Source organism: Dermacentor variabilis, chromosome 8, assembly GCF_050947875.1.
Source record: "Dermacentor variabilis isolate Ectoservices chromosome 8, ASM5094787v1, whole genome shotgun sequence".
In the NCBI taxonomy this organism is placed as follows: domain Eukaryota; kingdom Metazoa; phylum Arthropoda; class Arachnida; order Ixodida; family Ixodidae; genus Dermacentor; species Dermacentor variabilis.
This window is the reverse complement of record NC_134575.1, coordinates 15,584,294-15,600,975: the sequence shown is the minus strand read 5'-3', so window position 1 is coordinate 15,600,975 and position 16,682 is coordinate 15,584,294. Positions and strand designations below refer to the sequence as shown.

Below are 16,682 nucleotides of genomic sequence, written 5' to 3'. Positions count from 1 at the left end.
AAGCAATGTTTTAGTGAATAGGTTAATTAAATGCTTTACAACTAACTGCAGCGCATATTGTTTTGTTTACTTTCATGCTATGCAACTTGTTACCTCACGGAATGTTTATCCACCACAAAGATCACTGCTTTATTGTCATGCAATTTTTTAAGCTTATGCACTGCATCATTTGCAAGCTACGTCAAAGTGTAAACACCAAATTGGGTGGATTCACAATGCGACACTTAACACTGCAATGACACGAGGACGAAGCTGATGTACGATGATTGTCGAGAGAAGAATGGTGACGGTGGGAATGGCGACAGCAAAATACGACACATATCAAGCAGCATTTAGGGATTGTATACCTCTTGTGTCACAGTGGGACATAGCCATCCTGGAGTACTGGCCAGAGAATGGGTGCATCCCCAGTAGCACATATCGATTGACTAAATTGTAGAAAGCAAAGTAAATGAGAGAATCTGTGAAATATAATCTGCCACTCTATTAACACATCACTGTGCTTTAGAGATAGTACCTCTGATTGGCTAGCGCTAATGTTTACAAGAGCTGCAGGTACAGCCAACATGGCAATGATGGATAGTACAAGGATTTGCCATAACTATGTCCTTCCAGCTTCTAACAGCTTTGCGATTTTGTTAGTTGATCACTTTGAACAAGATACTGCATTGCAAAGTTAATGGTTTGCAATGACTATGCATGTGCACAGACATGTTTGCATTCACGTATTTAGAAATTTGCAGTCGCTCGGAAGCGGGCGCACGACCTCAGCATCGGTTAGGACTTGACACACAACCAACACTGCCGTTGGCAGAGCTGGCGCTGCAGTCAGCTCGCTCACTCGATCGTTTGTAGATGCCGATGGTTGCGATTTCTAGAGGGCTTCGATTGGTTTCCATATAGACACTGCAAACACTTTTGTGTGCTTCGACAGTCTTTTGTTGCTGAAGTTGGTCAAATGCCCCTCAGGGGAGTTGACCGGTGGGACAGCAAACAACAAACCGGTATAAAACAGATATACCATGCGACAGTCTCAGGTGTGCGAGAACTCGGATGGGCCAAACTAAAAATGCAATGAAATACCAGTAGCTGACCAGGGAATATTACGTATCGTTTCCAATTAGGTGCTGTAAAAAACAAAAAAAAAGTATTGCTGTCTATTTCCCACTTAAGAAAACGTGAACAAAACTGCAAAGCTGCTTCCAGCAGCGGTGAAAAAGGCGCACTTTGGTTCTGTAGCCTTCGCTTCGTAGCCAAGAAAAATGCATCCGGAATTGCAACTTTGGTTGCCGACAAAGCCCGAAGCGTAGTTGGTTAGGCCTAGCGGTCACGCAATGTGGCTGTTGAAGCGGCATGGTGACAAGCTGTCGCAGGAAGCTCTTCGTCAATATGTTTGCACTATTAGACCCCGTCGGCGTGAGATCAGAGGCACGGGCTAGAGTTATGAGCGTATGAGTGGAGTACAGGTCCGCGTGCAATGTTCTCGGTGTTCTCCGTGTGTGCTAAAAAAGTGGGGGCGGCTTGGCTTGGTCGGACCACACTCGGCATGCCAGCACACTGATCCCGCATGACAACGACAATCGCACGGTTGCGTATTCCCGAAGGTGCAGAGCGGCGCGCGTATGTAATTAGTCGTTTCCGTGTCTCTGGGGGCATCATAGTCTGCAGTAGACCCTTTGCTGACCCATCAGAGCTACGGATATTTCTTTCAATATATTTTTCCCAATATCTACGTGTGTGCTCATAATGAAAGGATTTTTGTGGCCGATGCAATTCCGTTATAGCGAGGTTCCGTTGTATATGGTAATTAGTTATATCGAGGCTTGACAGCACTACCCGTTCGTTCAGGTCACTGAACGATTGCGGCACCAGAGTGCCCTCTGGTAATTATAGCAACAGGTGTCACTTTGTTGCAAAGAAAATTGTGTTTTATTCATGCCGTGAAGGGGGATCTGTTCTGCGTGCTACATTTCTTTATTAACCACCCAGATTTTTTTTGCTCATGTCTGGCTATCTTCCTATGCATCTTGGATCTTAATTTGCCTTGTTGACGTAGGGTTGGAAGCAATTACACCTTCTTAATAAGTCATTAAAGAGCAGAACTGCTTCTGTTCATACTGGTACAGAATTCCTTCAGAACATCACTTACATTTGGGAGAAAGGAAAAGGTCATTTATTAAGCGCAGGAAGTGAAGGCCAAAGTTACCATTGTTGACTTTCACGCTGACTCTAGTGCTGCCGCAACATCAGTATAACATCACGGGCTGCCAAGTTATTTACACGATTATAGGGCATTTTGGCCCATGAAAAAATTATATTTCCGACACTTTATTCTCATTGCTGTCCACATCAATAACATGGCATTTACTGGTTAGTTTCCACATGTTTTTCTCTCCACTGAATTGAAGTTTTTTTTATAAATATACCTAAATACTCTAACCGCATAATTCCTGTTCCTAAGTCACTAATCGAAGTCCATGTTTCATTCATCCTCCCACACTCTGAAGGACTCCCAGCCCATGTCTCTCTGTATTGCCTCCGTTTTTAGATTTTTCAAGCTCACATAAAGTTAAAAGCCCCTCAACTACTCTCGAGTCCAGATTGCACTGTTTGGCGTGTGACAATGGCCGTAAATGTAAGAGGACAACACTCATGGCATCTTGAGCAGCAGAAGCACTGCCATTCAATGCTGCTTTGTTTCCCGTCAAGCAATCATCAAAAGGTGGTGCAAAAAGTGCCGGCCCCCATGCAGGCCAATTATCGCGTTTTAATTGCTTAGCACTGCACATTTGATCTTTGTAGCTCTTTCTCTCTCTCCCTTTCATTTCTCGCTGAACCACATTTCCCGTGGCAGTATTGCACGTTTTACATTTCACAGAAATCGCAGACTTAACATTCCTGCCAACATATTTGTGTGCAGCAGGCAGTGCACGCGACGAGGGAGGTGACAGCCTTGACATAATCTTTGGTGGCAAGGAGGGTGACCCCTTCGAGATAAAAGGCATGTGGGCTTACATATAAGATTTCGGCTGTTTTCACGGTGTACATGAGTGCAATGCTTTGCAGGCAAATCGACACAGCATGATCATGCTTGTCTGTTTGCAATGCCCAAATGTTTTTTTTTTTTTGCCACGGGGCATCTTGTATAAATACGTGTGAATAGGCAGTCTTGCAAACAGGTACCCTAAGTGGCTTTATATACCCAGAAAACCCAAACTCCCCATATGCATTCTGTGTTATTTTGTGAACCTGGCCAGTACGGTGTACACTGACCTTGGGTCCCCCTGCTTCTAAAGCTCCCTAATGTCGAAACTGTCCTGCTTAACAATGGTTAAATGCTACTTGCACCTGGGAGCACATTTTTGTTGAAGCCACTGAACAGCTAGTATAATTTACGCTCCACTCTCGAATGCAACAATTTTCATTCATATAGGTTCCGAGCTGGCTGATAAAAAGAATTTTTTGCATTCACATGTATTTGAACAGGTAAATCCTGCTTGGTCCCATGCTAAACATCCAAATAGGAATTCCTGCAGCATACAAGGCCACAGAGTGAGAAAGAATTCAACGGCAAAGAAACAAACACTTGCAAGCACAAATGCTCCTTTACACACAAGTAGTCTCAAAGAAAATTTATTTCTGAATTTTGTGCAATGCTCAACGTTCACTCTGATAAAAATACTTCTTTGCTGTACATTGCAAGTGACAGAGCAACACCATGTTGGTGACTAGGGCAATTTCTGGTGCCTAAAGTGAAAAAACAAATAACATTATGCATAAAAAGTCGACTCTCAAATTGCGCTACAGCACTGCTGTGATTCGTAACAACAATAGATTCGCATGAAGAGGCCACGTTTGTGAACGTCTTGTGCGCAAAGTAACAGTGGACCCGTCACAGCCCAAGAGACCAGATGTTCGCGTCTGAAATTTTCCAAGGCAGAGTACAACATCACTCTAAACAGAAGCATGAATAACACACACAGACCCAAACTTGGTCTAAATCATGCCCAAAACAGGTTTGTGGATAGATATGTTGACAACACATCGCCAAGCTGTGACAGGTGACTCGTTGCAATTTACGACATAGGTCGCAGTCGTAGTGTGGCTTGTTGCCCTGTGTGCACTTAGCAATAAAAAAAGAAAAAAAGTTGCATTCCAAGTTAAAGGCACCAATCGGTTCGAACTATGTTAAAGAACGTGGGAGAAAAACATGACGTGAAACTTCTGGGTACTGTCATCTACAAATTCTAAAAGTTTCTCAAGCACATAAAACGTATTACTAATTTTGTTCTCAACAATTTAATGCCATGCTGCTTAGGTCAGTCTTTATCAATTTCATATAAATGCCAGTTTTTCTTTTTGGTCTAAAAAGGCTCACAATTCTTCTGAGGTGTATTGTTAGCACTGGAACATACAGCATGCACGATGACATGTACTTGGAAGCTGCCTGTTACGCGAGGCAAGGAGTGAAAGGCTAAGCACAAGCAACCAACAAAACTAAAGTGATCAGCAAATAGAAAGCACAGAACACACAACATCAGGGAAAGTAAAATCTGGCCACGAGAAAGGCAGTGCTTCAGTTTTGGGCTCCCACAGAAGAGGCGTACAGAAATAGAGGCAATAGTTGCAACTAAAATTAGGCGGTGGCCTATTTTGACAGTTGACATGGCATCAATGTAAGGTGGAGTCTGGCGCAAAAATTCACAGGACATGGGTTTCACGACAAATGTAAATTTCTACAGTGCTAAACAATGGCGATTCTAATTTAATGGATCTTGTGTAGGTTGCAAAGGCTTCTTGTAAGCCAAAACGTTGAATTTGAGTCCGAGTGTCCAGGTTTTGTAGCACTTTTTCACGAAGTCTCATGTCCCATAAATCCTTGCAGCCAACTGTACTTCGCTGCAGAGTACCAGCGCACAGTATATGTCCCTATTCAACAATTGTGAGCCCTTGCAAAACTTTCTACACATTGTAGTAAAGGAAACTCGAAGACTGATTGTACAAAGAGATGCAGCCAGCTCTGCAAAATGCCCTAGTCAAAGACCGTAACTGTTACCACAACATCCCGAGCCAGAGCCAGCAGCCACTGAGCTCTCTAGTAGGCGTAATTTACGATAAAGGATCACGGGTGGGAAATGTCGTGGTGTAAAAGCACATTTATAAATGCGCACAAAGAATTAGAAAGAAAGCAATAGCCGAGACACATTTGCTTTCACAGACACAAACAATAAGAGGCTGCCTAGGATTATGTTGTCTGTGGGACTTTTGTGGGAGAAGGTAGCCGATTCATTTATGAACGCATTATTTATCATTATTTTATTATTGTTATTATTTAGCTTATTTCTGAACTTATTTGTAGCGACCATTGAATAAGTAGTTAGTTTCATTGCATCTGTATTGTTCATGTTGCTTTTGTTATTTGTCATTGTACTGCTTTTCATACCCACTCCTGCAATAGCCAAATAGGGCTGCAGTATGTACAAATAAATAAATTTATTTATTTTATAGAGCAAGCAGCCTCTTGATGCATGTTGTGAAATGAATATTTCCCAAGAATATGGCAACGGCCGATGACTCCAGATGTTAACGGCATCGAAATGGCCATCTTGAGATCAACACCAAGATGCAACCGGCATTACAAGCAGGATGCTAGCGAATTATAGGATCAACTAAGGACACATGGTAAGACTCCTCCAGCAATGCACGGTACAAATAGTCATACCAACACCAAACAAATTTCCGTCAGCCGTGGCGGCCGTCTTTCGAGCATGCTGCACGTTCTATCGAATGCCACGTCGTACCATGCATTTCACAATTAACTCTGCCTTCCTTTTGTGAGCTGCATGCTTCTTAACTTCCTTGTGGCTATGCTTGAAGCTATCTGGAAGAGAACGCCATGCTGGAGGATGATGCTGGGCATCATGTTCATAGTTCGAAGACTGTTTAGCACGAGCAAAAAAAAAATGTAAAGGCAGTCAATAACAGGCAAACTAATTCTTCAAAGGCACTATGAGTCGCGGTCAGTGGGTAACTCGGTAAGTGCCTTACGCGACAACGAAGACCACGCAGTGAAGTTTGTCTACCGCACAGGCACTATTGCAACACCAAACCTCATACACATCTATAAGGCAGCCATGTAGTGCTGATGAATTATCACCAGTGCTTTCACTGACAGTCTCCGACTACTAGTAATGCCCCCATGGACTTCTCCATCTAGCAATGCCCGCCAGCAAAAAATATTAAAATCACATAGTGTCTGCACGTGCGACACTTTACGTGCTGACAGGGTACGCTCGCAGATAAGTATAACTGTTTACTCAACACATACGACAGCTTTCGTATAGACATAAATACCACAATGCTACGTAAACACAAATGCTCACGCACACACAGCTCTGAACATGCAAAAAAGACAACTGGTTAGCTTTTGAACAGCTCATGGAAGGCACTGCGTTCAATGCATGGTGCATGCACTTTTCCACATGGCAGCATCATGACAAAAGGCCACAGAGACATTTTCATCACACACATCTGGGGTAAGCAAGCAGCATGTCACTGCTTTGCAAGTGCAGCAGGCATGTGAAAATGTGTGTACAGCTGTCGCATCATTGCTACAACCCTGCACACACAAAAAATTTAACACCTGCTGCAGAGGTTCAGCATCTATGGTGTTTGGCTGCCAAGTGCAAGGTTGCTGGTTTGATGCCCAACCACAGCAAAAGTATTTTGATAGGGGTGAAGTGGGAAAACTGCATTGAATTGAGCAACAATAAAGTACAAGGCAACACGCAGGTTATGAGACATGCCATAATGGAACGGTTGATCTCTGCTACCTGGGGTACTTTAACATGCGCCCGAAGCATGGTGTGCAAACTTTCTCGCACTTTGTTCCCCACCTAAACATAACCACTGTGGTGGGACAAACACACGCATACGTATATTTCAACGCTTGTTTAAAGATCCACAGATGTTCTCAATTAACTTGAAGTCCACCTGTGCTTTCACTATCGCTTTTCATGGACCTTCCATTGCTTTGGCATCTTAGGAACACTAGTTTAACGGACAACTTCGGTGATTTTTTGATGACAACAGATGTCAATGAAATTTGCTGGGTATGTTCCCCTGAACACTTCTGTCATGTCCTCAAAAAAGCAGGTTTCAGAGTCGCACAGATTCTTTACAAATGAATTTAATTAATTGCCTCGAACACCCTACCTCACCTCCTCCTCAGTTACAGGCCACATTGTGTATGATGTTAGGAGTGTTTCATGCAGAGAATGCCAGGATCATGCTGACGACAGCGACGAGAACGTCGAGAGGTCAATGATCGTGAGCTAGTGCATGGCGTGAGAAGTTGCTGTCACGAGAAGTTGCATTCCCTGTAGGTAGGCAAGAGATGGGAGGCAAGTGGTGTTGCAATGTTGGCTGCACAAACTCCTGCCCTCGCCATCCACACACACACAGTTTGAGCCGATGCCGATTGTGTTCAGCAGAGGTTAAGCCTATATGTCACAGTGGTATAGTTCATGTGTCTACCGCTGGCAGACCTGAGCTACTGACCTCAAGCTAATTAAGCTATAAGGATGAAGAAAACACCTTCTGTAGTTCAGTGTTGAAAATACGAATTTGAAATAAACCATTCCAAATTTTGTACAGTACACACACAAAAAGCAAGAAGCAACAACACGGAGCAGTATTGACATCAGTACATTGCCGTTTTCGACGGAACGCTGCCAGCCGCACTCACCGGCACTTCCCTAAATTAAATGCGACTAGGAACATGGGTGTATTTTTATGTATTGTCATACAGACTCATTATTTAGCTTTCGAGGTGCACTGCTTGCTTCATATCGCAAATGGGCAGCAAGCGTAGGCCCCTTCGATGCAGCAGCGCAAACAACCACCTCGTTCAGCTGCCAACGGCGTCAATACTGGCATCGGCGTTACCGCGAGAAAACTATACGTTCTCTAAACGAATGGTCATATGCGCAAGGTCCTCGCCTGTGTCTACATTAGAGAACACATTGTGTGCATGAAGAGAATACGAAGAATGATTAGTAGGCAGCATAACAACGCTCCCGTACTACGGTCTCCCGCTCGCTGTTTTCGAAGTTGTGTGGTCGGCTCGTATCAGCGCAATTCATAATGATCCAACGGTGCTTACACGCAGAAAATCTGCCTGTTTTGATATGTTCTGACATTAATTGATGTCAATCATGACGGGCTAGCATTATATCTCAAGCTGACAACGAGTGGGGTTGCTGTACTGCCGATGTAAACAAACGCACCGGTTGGTGCTTTGGACTGTCAGCGGCATTCTTGTGGGATACAAATGCGAGAAGTCATGCTCCACGTCTTACAGAGGGCATGTAAAGTGCTTCCCTGAGAAGGGGTAAAAAACCTAACATAGCAAGCAGCACATATAAAATCGGCGGTCAGGGCTACCCTTCGCCTTCATGCTGTGGCACGATATGTAGCGCACATGCGCTGGCTCTTGTGGTGGCAGATCAAATGCAAACGGGGATTCGTGGTTACTGAATTCGCCAGAATAGTACCCGTCTCCGTTTGACAAATCCGAACAGCTGACGCAGCTCACATTGTCATCCGAGGTCACGAACCAGCTGAGCGTCTGCTCTTCGCCGGTTTCGTTCGACCAGCAGGTGGGACCGGCATGCCTTGCACACCTTCCCCACTGGAGACACTCGTGATGTCACACAAAGAGGTTCGTTCGGTTACTTGGTAAAGTTTCGGTTTCAGTTTTGCACTTTTTTGCTTATTGAAAATTATTTTCAAATTTACGGAACAATTCTACTAGATCAGATGCATGACAGCGGGAACCTAAATATTCCATTGCCTTGACATCGCAAAAAAATCGCCGGAGTTGCCCTTTAAGTATACATTTGTGCATGTTCATCCTTCAGCCAGACACCCACACCAGCATGTGAGCAAATGTAAGAAAATTCAGATTGGCACACGTACAGTATGGCCGGCTCTAAGAAGGCACATATTTTCTCACAAGAAATGACAAAGTGCCAAATTTCCACGAAATCGGGTGCACAGGACAGCCATGTTGCCAATGCAAGCAATCAAACAATCCATGATAAGCAGAAAGACTACACACAATGCCATTAATATTAACAAATGCTGGCATCTAGTGTTGAAAACTTCAACTAGGAGCAGGTTTATGGATATGCTTGTCAGCAATTCACACTGCAAGGTGTTCTTCGCCGGGACCATCCTGGCCATGGGTACAGAAAGAGTTGACGAGAAATGTCACTGATACAATGAGTCAAGCACCCATGCATCTGCAATGAAAAAAAAATAATTCTGCAGGTACTTTTAAGAGAAGTTGACTAATTGGTTGCAGAATGTTAAGTGGTTTTTCCTCTCAACAGCAGGCCATACTGTACATGCTGTCACTGTTGACTTTGGTATTTCTAGATGGCACATTTGATTGGCACTTCGTGCCCGGGTGTAGAAAAGCTGCCGGCAAGAGGAAAACATTTTCAAGAGAGTGAAAGTCACTTTGGAACAGGCAGAACACACGTTTTCCCTGGGCTGCTGTTGCACAAAATAATCTACACATAGGAACTGCATTGACAAGAGTGCACAGCACAGGAGACACCCAACATGGCTGCAAGCGTCCCATTGTTCATCCAAGGCCTGAAGTGCTGGGATTTGCACAGTCCTGACATTTTCCAGCACCCTGAAACACAAGCACGCACACACGCACACACTACTGCTGGAAGTGTCAGGCCTTGGGAGGTGCGGGCCCACCATCGTTGCCACACCCCGAAGATGAGTCCTTAAAAGACATGTGATGAGCATGCAGACTGCCGTGGACATCACAACTTTGCCACACAGATTTCAGTGTTCGTCTGTGCCGCCGCCGGCCGCTTTCCCTTCTTCTTCGATGCCACTTTGCCGACCGTCTTGGCCACACGCCTTTTGAAGCTGCGGAACGTCAAGAACGTCTTGCTCGCTGGCTTCTTCGTACTGCCCGCCGTCACAGTGGGGGGTCGTGTCCAGTCTGGAAAAGGGGTGCCAAGATCGTAGGTTTCCGTCGACTCGCCCAAGAACTCGGAGTCCTCATCGCCCAAGGCTATTTTAGCAGCAGTGTGAAAAGGGAGTGGTCAAAAGGGGGGAGGGGGCAGTAAAAAAAAAAAGTTGATCTTCTATTACATGCTTAAAAGTAAGCCTAAGCGTGACACACTTCCTCGTTGCATCAGAAGAATCTAGGCACTTTACGTCTATGTCAGTAATGATATTCACTTAGTTACTTAACTACGGTTGCCGACTGATGTCGTAGGATGGTTTCACAGCATTGACATTTGCCACACAGGTGCAACGTATAACTTTGACCGAAAATTCGAACACTTTGCAGCACACACTGTTCTGTTCTACAGAATCAAGCTACACGATGAGCAGGAAGTGCAATTTTCTAGTTTATCAGTGGATTGGCAGCACCTTCGCAACACAGAGAGTAGAGAAATGATGCACTGGCTATGGTTTGATTGTACGTTTTGGCCTAGTATATTCCACAGCAACTGGATGGTCGGACAGTGGAACAAGCCAATCCCAGGGGCAGATTATGACCCAATATATGCGCGGGGGAGTGGGGGGGGGGGGTACATAATTTCTTTTAGTGTCGGCCCACCAATGATGACTTTTGCCAGGGCACAAGTATGCAAGTACCAGTATGCACACTTGATCTATACAGAGACCACAAAGGATCGGTGTTTTTTCAATAAAAGAAATGATTTGCAGTGAGCACACATCCCATGGTGCTCGTTTGATTTTCTATCCTTATTCAGCTGTACTGCTTCAACTAAATGTGCTATGCAGTGGGACACTTCCAGTCTACTTACGAGTATTATGTGTTTTTACAAACTTTTGTCACTCAGACAACAACAATGCCTGCCAAATATTCAAGCCACCACATGTAGACGACAAGAATGACATGCCACCCACATTTTGGTCATCAAATGTTGATTTGGTGCAGGCCCCGAGCATTCCTTTCTTTGCCTTTAACTTGGGCAAAATACAAGCTAATCTGGTTGCATGCGAGTGTAAGTGATTAAAGCAATGCTTTGACAAGTTTTGACAGCCACCGGAATAAAAAGCTTGCTTTCTGGTGAAGTAGTACTTTTGGGCTCCCATTTATTCGCACCCTTTGGTGATCGCCAACTGCACCTGAATAATCGGTCCGCAACCGCACATGTCCAATGACTGCATTTCTGCAAGGGCCAGTGCAAGGGCCAGCAAGCCCTGAAAACCGTGACATGTGATTAAAGACTCCCATAAGAAACCTTAAGTAAACGATAATATCAAATTCCCTCATGATAGGTGGAACTTTTCACCCTTTTCACAAATTCTGTAAATGCCCCTCTGCACAGGCAAAGAGGCACGCACAATGCACGGGACACAGGAGGCTACTGTTGTGCTGTAGCGCATTTTCCTCCCATTTTAGTTATGGTCCGTTGACAACCCCCCAGGAAGGAGCCGAGCTGGCACAGAAACAGAGTTGTAATAAATCCATCATTTGGTTGAAGATGTTTTCAGTTATCGCCAACTAGGGAGGTAACATTTGGCTTCCAGTCTATCGAGAACCTGTAAGCCAACTCTCACGGTGCTGGAGTGGCTGTCATGGCATTTCAAAAGCTTAGCTTGCTAGTGCACCTCGACATATCAGTGTCACTAAAGATGCTGGTGTGACTACTCACCTCTTCGCCACCTTTGGTACTCCTTCTCCATCTGACGCAGCTCGTTTGCAGCCCTAGAAATAGAACAGCACAAAGGTCTTGCAGGCAGAATTGGAAGGAAGCCCTACAGGAAGCCCTGTAGAGCAGGTATCAACATTGTTAACAAAATGGCCTGCTCCACATTGCCAAGTAGAACTCATAGGCTGCATCGCGAAAATGCACAAATTCTCATGGTTTCTTATTACCATAAGGTTTGTGGGAAGAATTTGCGGAAGCATGCTGTATCAGTATGAAAGCTCACTTCTACGCTAGTGATATCTCATTCACTTTGCAGAGTACGGAACGTAGGCTTTTCTTGAGCAACTTTCCTAAATGGCTTCATTGGGCAAGCGATGTAGCGACTGAAGGTATCTTTTAAGGCTGTTGAAATTGCGAAATTTTCTAACCAAACCAAATACTTCAAAACAAGCGACAACCAAATATTGAATAAAATATTGAAAATTTCCTAATTTGTAAGTCAAAGTTAAATATGCAGTTTGAGCAGAGTCTTTAAGGTAAAAATAAGTATCAGGCTTATATACACCAACACATAACTGTAAAACTGTTCATAATGAGACGTCCATACAATCAAGGAGCTGATAAAAGATAAACAATTGCTTTCGATTATATTTGGCATCACAGCAATGAAAGTAATGAAACAATGGAACAGCATGTTATTAGATGTACGCATACAGTGTTGTGCTCTTTGGTTGAGAGCAGTGTTAAAAGTGTGATGCTACAGCGCCACATCTATCTTCTGTGACCCCCGAGATTCGAATAAGTCTTCTTACCACTCGTATATTAACGCCGTTAGGGGCCCCGTGTCGCAGAAAAGCCGGTGTCGGCATCTGCGTCTGGCGCTGGCATCCCCGTGAGCAAAAATCCTCGTATATTTTTAGCTATATGCATATGCCACGCCTTGCTATATGACATGCATTATATGCAAGTTATTTGCCACACCATTGTATCACTAAAATTGCTCATACCCAGTGTTACATTTCTGACAAAGTTATTTCTTGGAATTTTGAGAATGACAGCCCACAAACAAATGTGATGAAACAAAACACCAATAGCGCATGCTTTCTATGTTAAATTTTTTGAAACTGAAATATTAAAAGTGCGAAACAACAGTGCAAGCCTGAAAATTATGTAATTTTTCAGCGCGGCCGTGCACTTTCTTCGAGATTGGTGCATGCAAGAGGCAATGTTTTTACCAGAAAGCTCGCCTTCATGCATAGCGTTCGGCGCCAACGTTTCGCGGTAAACATTATGGTTACATAAGCTGCAGTTGCCGGGAAGCATGACAAGCAGTCAGGGATTTTTGAATACCACCTCATTCCACTCATAAGGACAAAGCTTAAGAGTCCTCAATTTTTTTTTTTTTAATATATGAAAAATCCACAAATTTGAATGGCAAATTCTCGAATCAAATAGAAGGGACTAGTACTTGATTTGCATTTTAAATTTCAAATTATTGCACGCGCCTAGTATTTTCTTAAGTGCATGTTTCTCGCTGTTAATGCAGCACTCTGCGCCTAACCTATGCAGGTGTGTCCTGTCTGCAAATGGACAACTGCAACAAGAAATCGTGTCGTCACGATTAAAGCAAGGCAAGACAAAATTATGGAGGGTAGGCTTTGCAACCGACACTGAACATAGTATCTTCCCTTCTGAAAACCGATGCTCCACCTAACTACCGTGACATCAACAAAGCAGGAGCGCTTCCAAAAGGACGCACCAAAGAGGAACACTAGACCAGTGTAGAGTGACAAAGCATTATTTCGAAACCCTATTTTAATTATTTCGAGGCAGGAGGGGGCTTAAAATGGAAAATGAAGACTGAAATCCCACTTCCTAACGTTGCACTGAAACTGCAGCACTGATGTGTCAAAAGCGGAACGATTACCGCTGGCAATGTCAGTGTGGCGGCACAAATTTCAAAGTATTTTGTTGTACTTGGGCCACAGTAGCTCAATAACACTCCTTAAATGTTGCTAAGTTCAGTCTTTCGCTCTCTTAAGAGTACCATGTAGTCCGCCTCTACCAATCAATTAAATGTGCCTGAGCAGGCACCATCAAAATCCACGTCATGTTGAGCTGGTGCAAGAATTTCAAAGCGGTGTTGCCAGCCGTCTTTAGTTTTTTTCCATCTTTTCTCAATTCCCACAGCTCCTCTCAAGAGTGGCCTTCTTGGTATAGCAGAATTGTGAACCGATAAGAAAGCTTAACTAAATATTTTTTACCCCTATAAGCAGCAATGAAACAAAGGGTTCCCACAAGACGACATGAGCTGAGTGGCGTACTAACCCCAGAGCAGGAGTACTGACAAAAAAATACTGACTCATTTTCTTTCTTTTTTTTTTTTGCCACAACAGGTAGCTGCCGATTCAATAGTAATAATGGTAAGTGGCCTCAATTCCTTGAGCAAACAATGAATAATTACATCCTACTTAATGTAAATAATTCAAAGTGTGTGCCAAGTGCAATGTGGCTTCAAGCTTGATGCGTGCCTCCTCGCTACATCCCAGAAATCAGAGGTGGAGGCCACATGGCATCACAGGGTGCTGTGACATGTGCATCAGTCATCCAGTGAGCTACGGTCTCAAGCTGCATCGTGACAGCAGTGCCCAAAGCTAGTTATGCGCCACCACGCATTTTCAATAGTTCACTGGTCCTCTACTAGTGCCCCCTATCACCTTCTTTTCTTGTTATCCTGTGAAGTGCCTGATATGCTCAGCTTTTGGTGAGACAGCCAGGGTGGCCTGCAATTGCAGAATCAGGCTGACAATGAACGTCAGCAGTATTGTGGCTCACTGATGGTCAATTCTTCATCTTGTTGCCCTATCTTCATTGCGAGTCTAATTTTGAAGAACAAACCTACGAGCCCAGCGCATTAAGATAAACCTACGTATGCATTACTTCCAGTCTGTACTTGCAACACAAGAGGGCAGTGTGGTACATGTAATGACCACTCCATTGTTTCCCAAGAAACATTGACCGCTATGCCCCAAGACTGCGAGGAAGGCAGAGGTACTGCTCAAGAACTCACCTGCGTTGTTCCACATGGTGCTCGGCCAAGATGGCGTCCCTCTTGTTCACTATGCGAACTATCCTCACTATCAGGTCGTGTTCCCGATCCCGTACCTGTGAAGTCTGCTTTTCGGCTGCAAGGAAAGGTTATTGGATTATCACAAAGGAGTACTAACACCGCAAGTTGATGCGGGAACTATGCATCGCTGCCTGACGGCTTCAGGCGATGATAAACCCTCATGCAAATGATAAAGTTTGCATTTGAAGCGTAACTTGTCATGCGCCACAAAACGCCGCACACTCAATGGAGTACGATAAGCTGACAATATGCACGATGTTGAGAATCAGCTGACGACGCACACAACTGAGGAAGGGCAAAGCGGCACATTATGTGAACAAAACACACTGTCAGACCCACTACAAGACACTGTCACCTTCAACAAGTACGGTTGAGAACGACGGCCCAGGGGTTAAATATGGCCTATCAAACAAAACAAGCACGCAGCCAACGAAGCCATAAATAGAAATAACCATACGGGTAATAACAGCTTTGCTCGCTGAACCAGCATCGATCAAAGCTACACGCTCGCTTGCGACATAGGTTGAACACGGCATCAACAGATTAGACGGCGCAGCAGACAGGTGCCGTAAAGACAGGCGCCGCTAGTAGTCCCGCATGCGACTACGCTTCCGTCAAGAACAGCACCCAGCCTGATCACCGTGCTATCACTGTCGGTCACGCAGATCCTAAGCTGCCGGTCATTAAAACACGTGCCAGGACGGCCATGCATTCAACGAACAAGGATAACGTGCAAAATCGATCCTTCTTACGCAGCGATTGACTGCCTGCTCCTCAGCGGCCGACGTCGCACCAGCCTCCGCCTCTGGGCCTCTTCGCGCTGCAACCTTTCAGAGCTGCTGCTACTGCTACTGCTGCTGCTGCTGCTGCCTTCGTACTCGCGTTCCCTGTTCTCCATGAGCCTGATGTACATGAGATCGGTGATCTGACGGGTCGTCATGATGGACATGAGCAGCGGGTCGGACAGCATGTCGTTCACGCTCATCGTGGGACGCCATCCCCTAGGTCGCGGGCTCGACGACGATTCTTCGTCGCTAGACGCGGTCGTCTCCCGTTCTTCTCGCGCCATCAGCAGCAGCATCAACTCGTTTATCTGATCTAGCGTGAGGAGCCCGAGTAGCAGGCTGCTCGACATCAAGTCCTGGAGATTCATGATCGCAGCGAAACTACGTCCACTTCGGACTTCGCGGTCCGCGAAAAACTCGTTCTTGTTCGCCGTAAGTAATCAACAAAAGAAAAGGCTGCCAAGCGTTTATGCAAAACTACAGCCCCCTATATTTTTGCCATGCCTGGCCAGTTGCTGCGAAATGTGTGAAAACGCAAACACAAAGCGGCGCCACTTCCTGCCATGTTATGCGCTGCTGTTCCTCGCCGCTTTTTTTGCTTCTTCATGCAGCAGAATTGACATGCAACAAATTTGACATCACCCTAACAAATTTTCTACAACTATAACCTCAATTTAGGAAAACAGCATCTTTTGAGTAAGTCAGCTTCATACTTTTTTTATCCGTGTGTGCGATTTTGGTGTCAGTGGGTAAGCATTACGGAAATGCAGAGGGCTAGAAATGAAAAATTATCATGGGGTTTCTTCTAACTCTATGCACTACCTATTTCCGTAAGATGACACTTGCTGTTGCTTGAAACCTAGAAATTATGTTTAAAAGTTTCGACTACCACATGTCTTATTTTACTGTCGTTGTCACAAGTTATAATAGGTGGTGTCCAAATTCACGCCCGAGCGACGATTGACTCGTGAAAAGTGTTGCAAGAAGGGTGAAGAGATGGCGCCACCAACACACTGGTCACGCACCTCATCTGAAACCTGCGCTCCC

At 44.7% G+C, this 16,682-nt stretch overlaps 1 protein-coding gene across 7 annotated transcripts in view; it reads right to left on the bottom strand.

The window, feature by feature from the left end:
• Window positions 1–3,617: 3,617 nt before the first annotated feature.
• Window positions 3,618–16,682, bottom strand: part of LOC142589695 (uncharacterized) — a 55,085-nt gene continuing 42,020 nt past the window's right edge. For 5 of the 7 annotated variants that reach the window (XM_075701235.1, XM_075701234.1, XM_075701236.1 and 2 more), the window contains 3 exons: window positions 14,791–14,905; window positions 11,724–11,776; window positions 3,618–10,102 (listed from right to left, as the gene is read on the bottom strand). In XM_075701235.1, coding sequence (XP_075557350.1) covers window positions 9,846–10,102; window positions 11,724–11,776; window positions 14,791–14,905 — 425 coding nt within the window. In that variant the 3' untranslated portion in view covers window positions 3,618–9,845. Of the gene's footprint in view, window positions 10,103–11,723; window positions 11,777–14,790; window positions 14,906–15,602; window positions 16,152–16,682 lie in introns of those variants that run through there. The other 2 variants (XM_075701238.1, XM_075701237.1) reach the window with 2 other exon arrangements.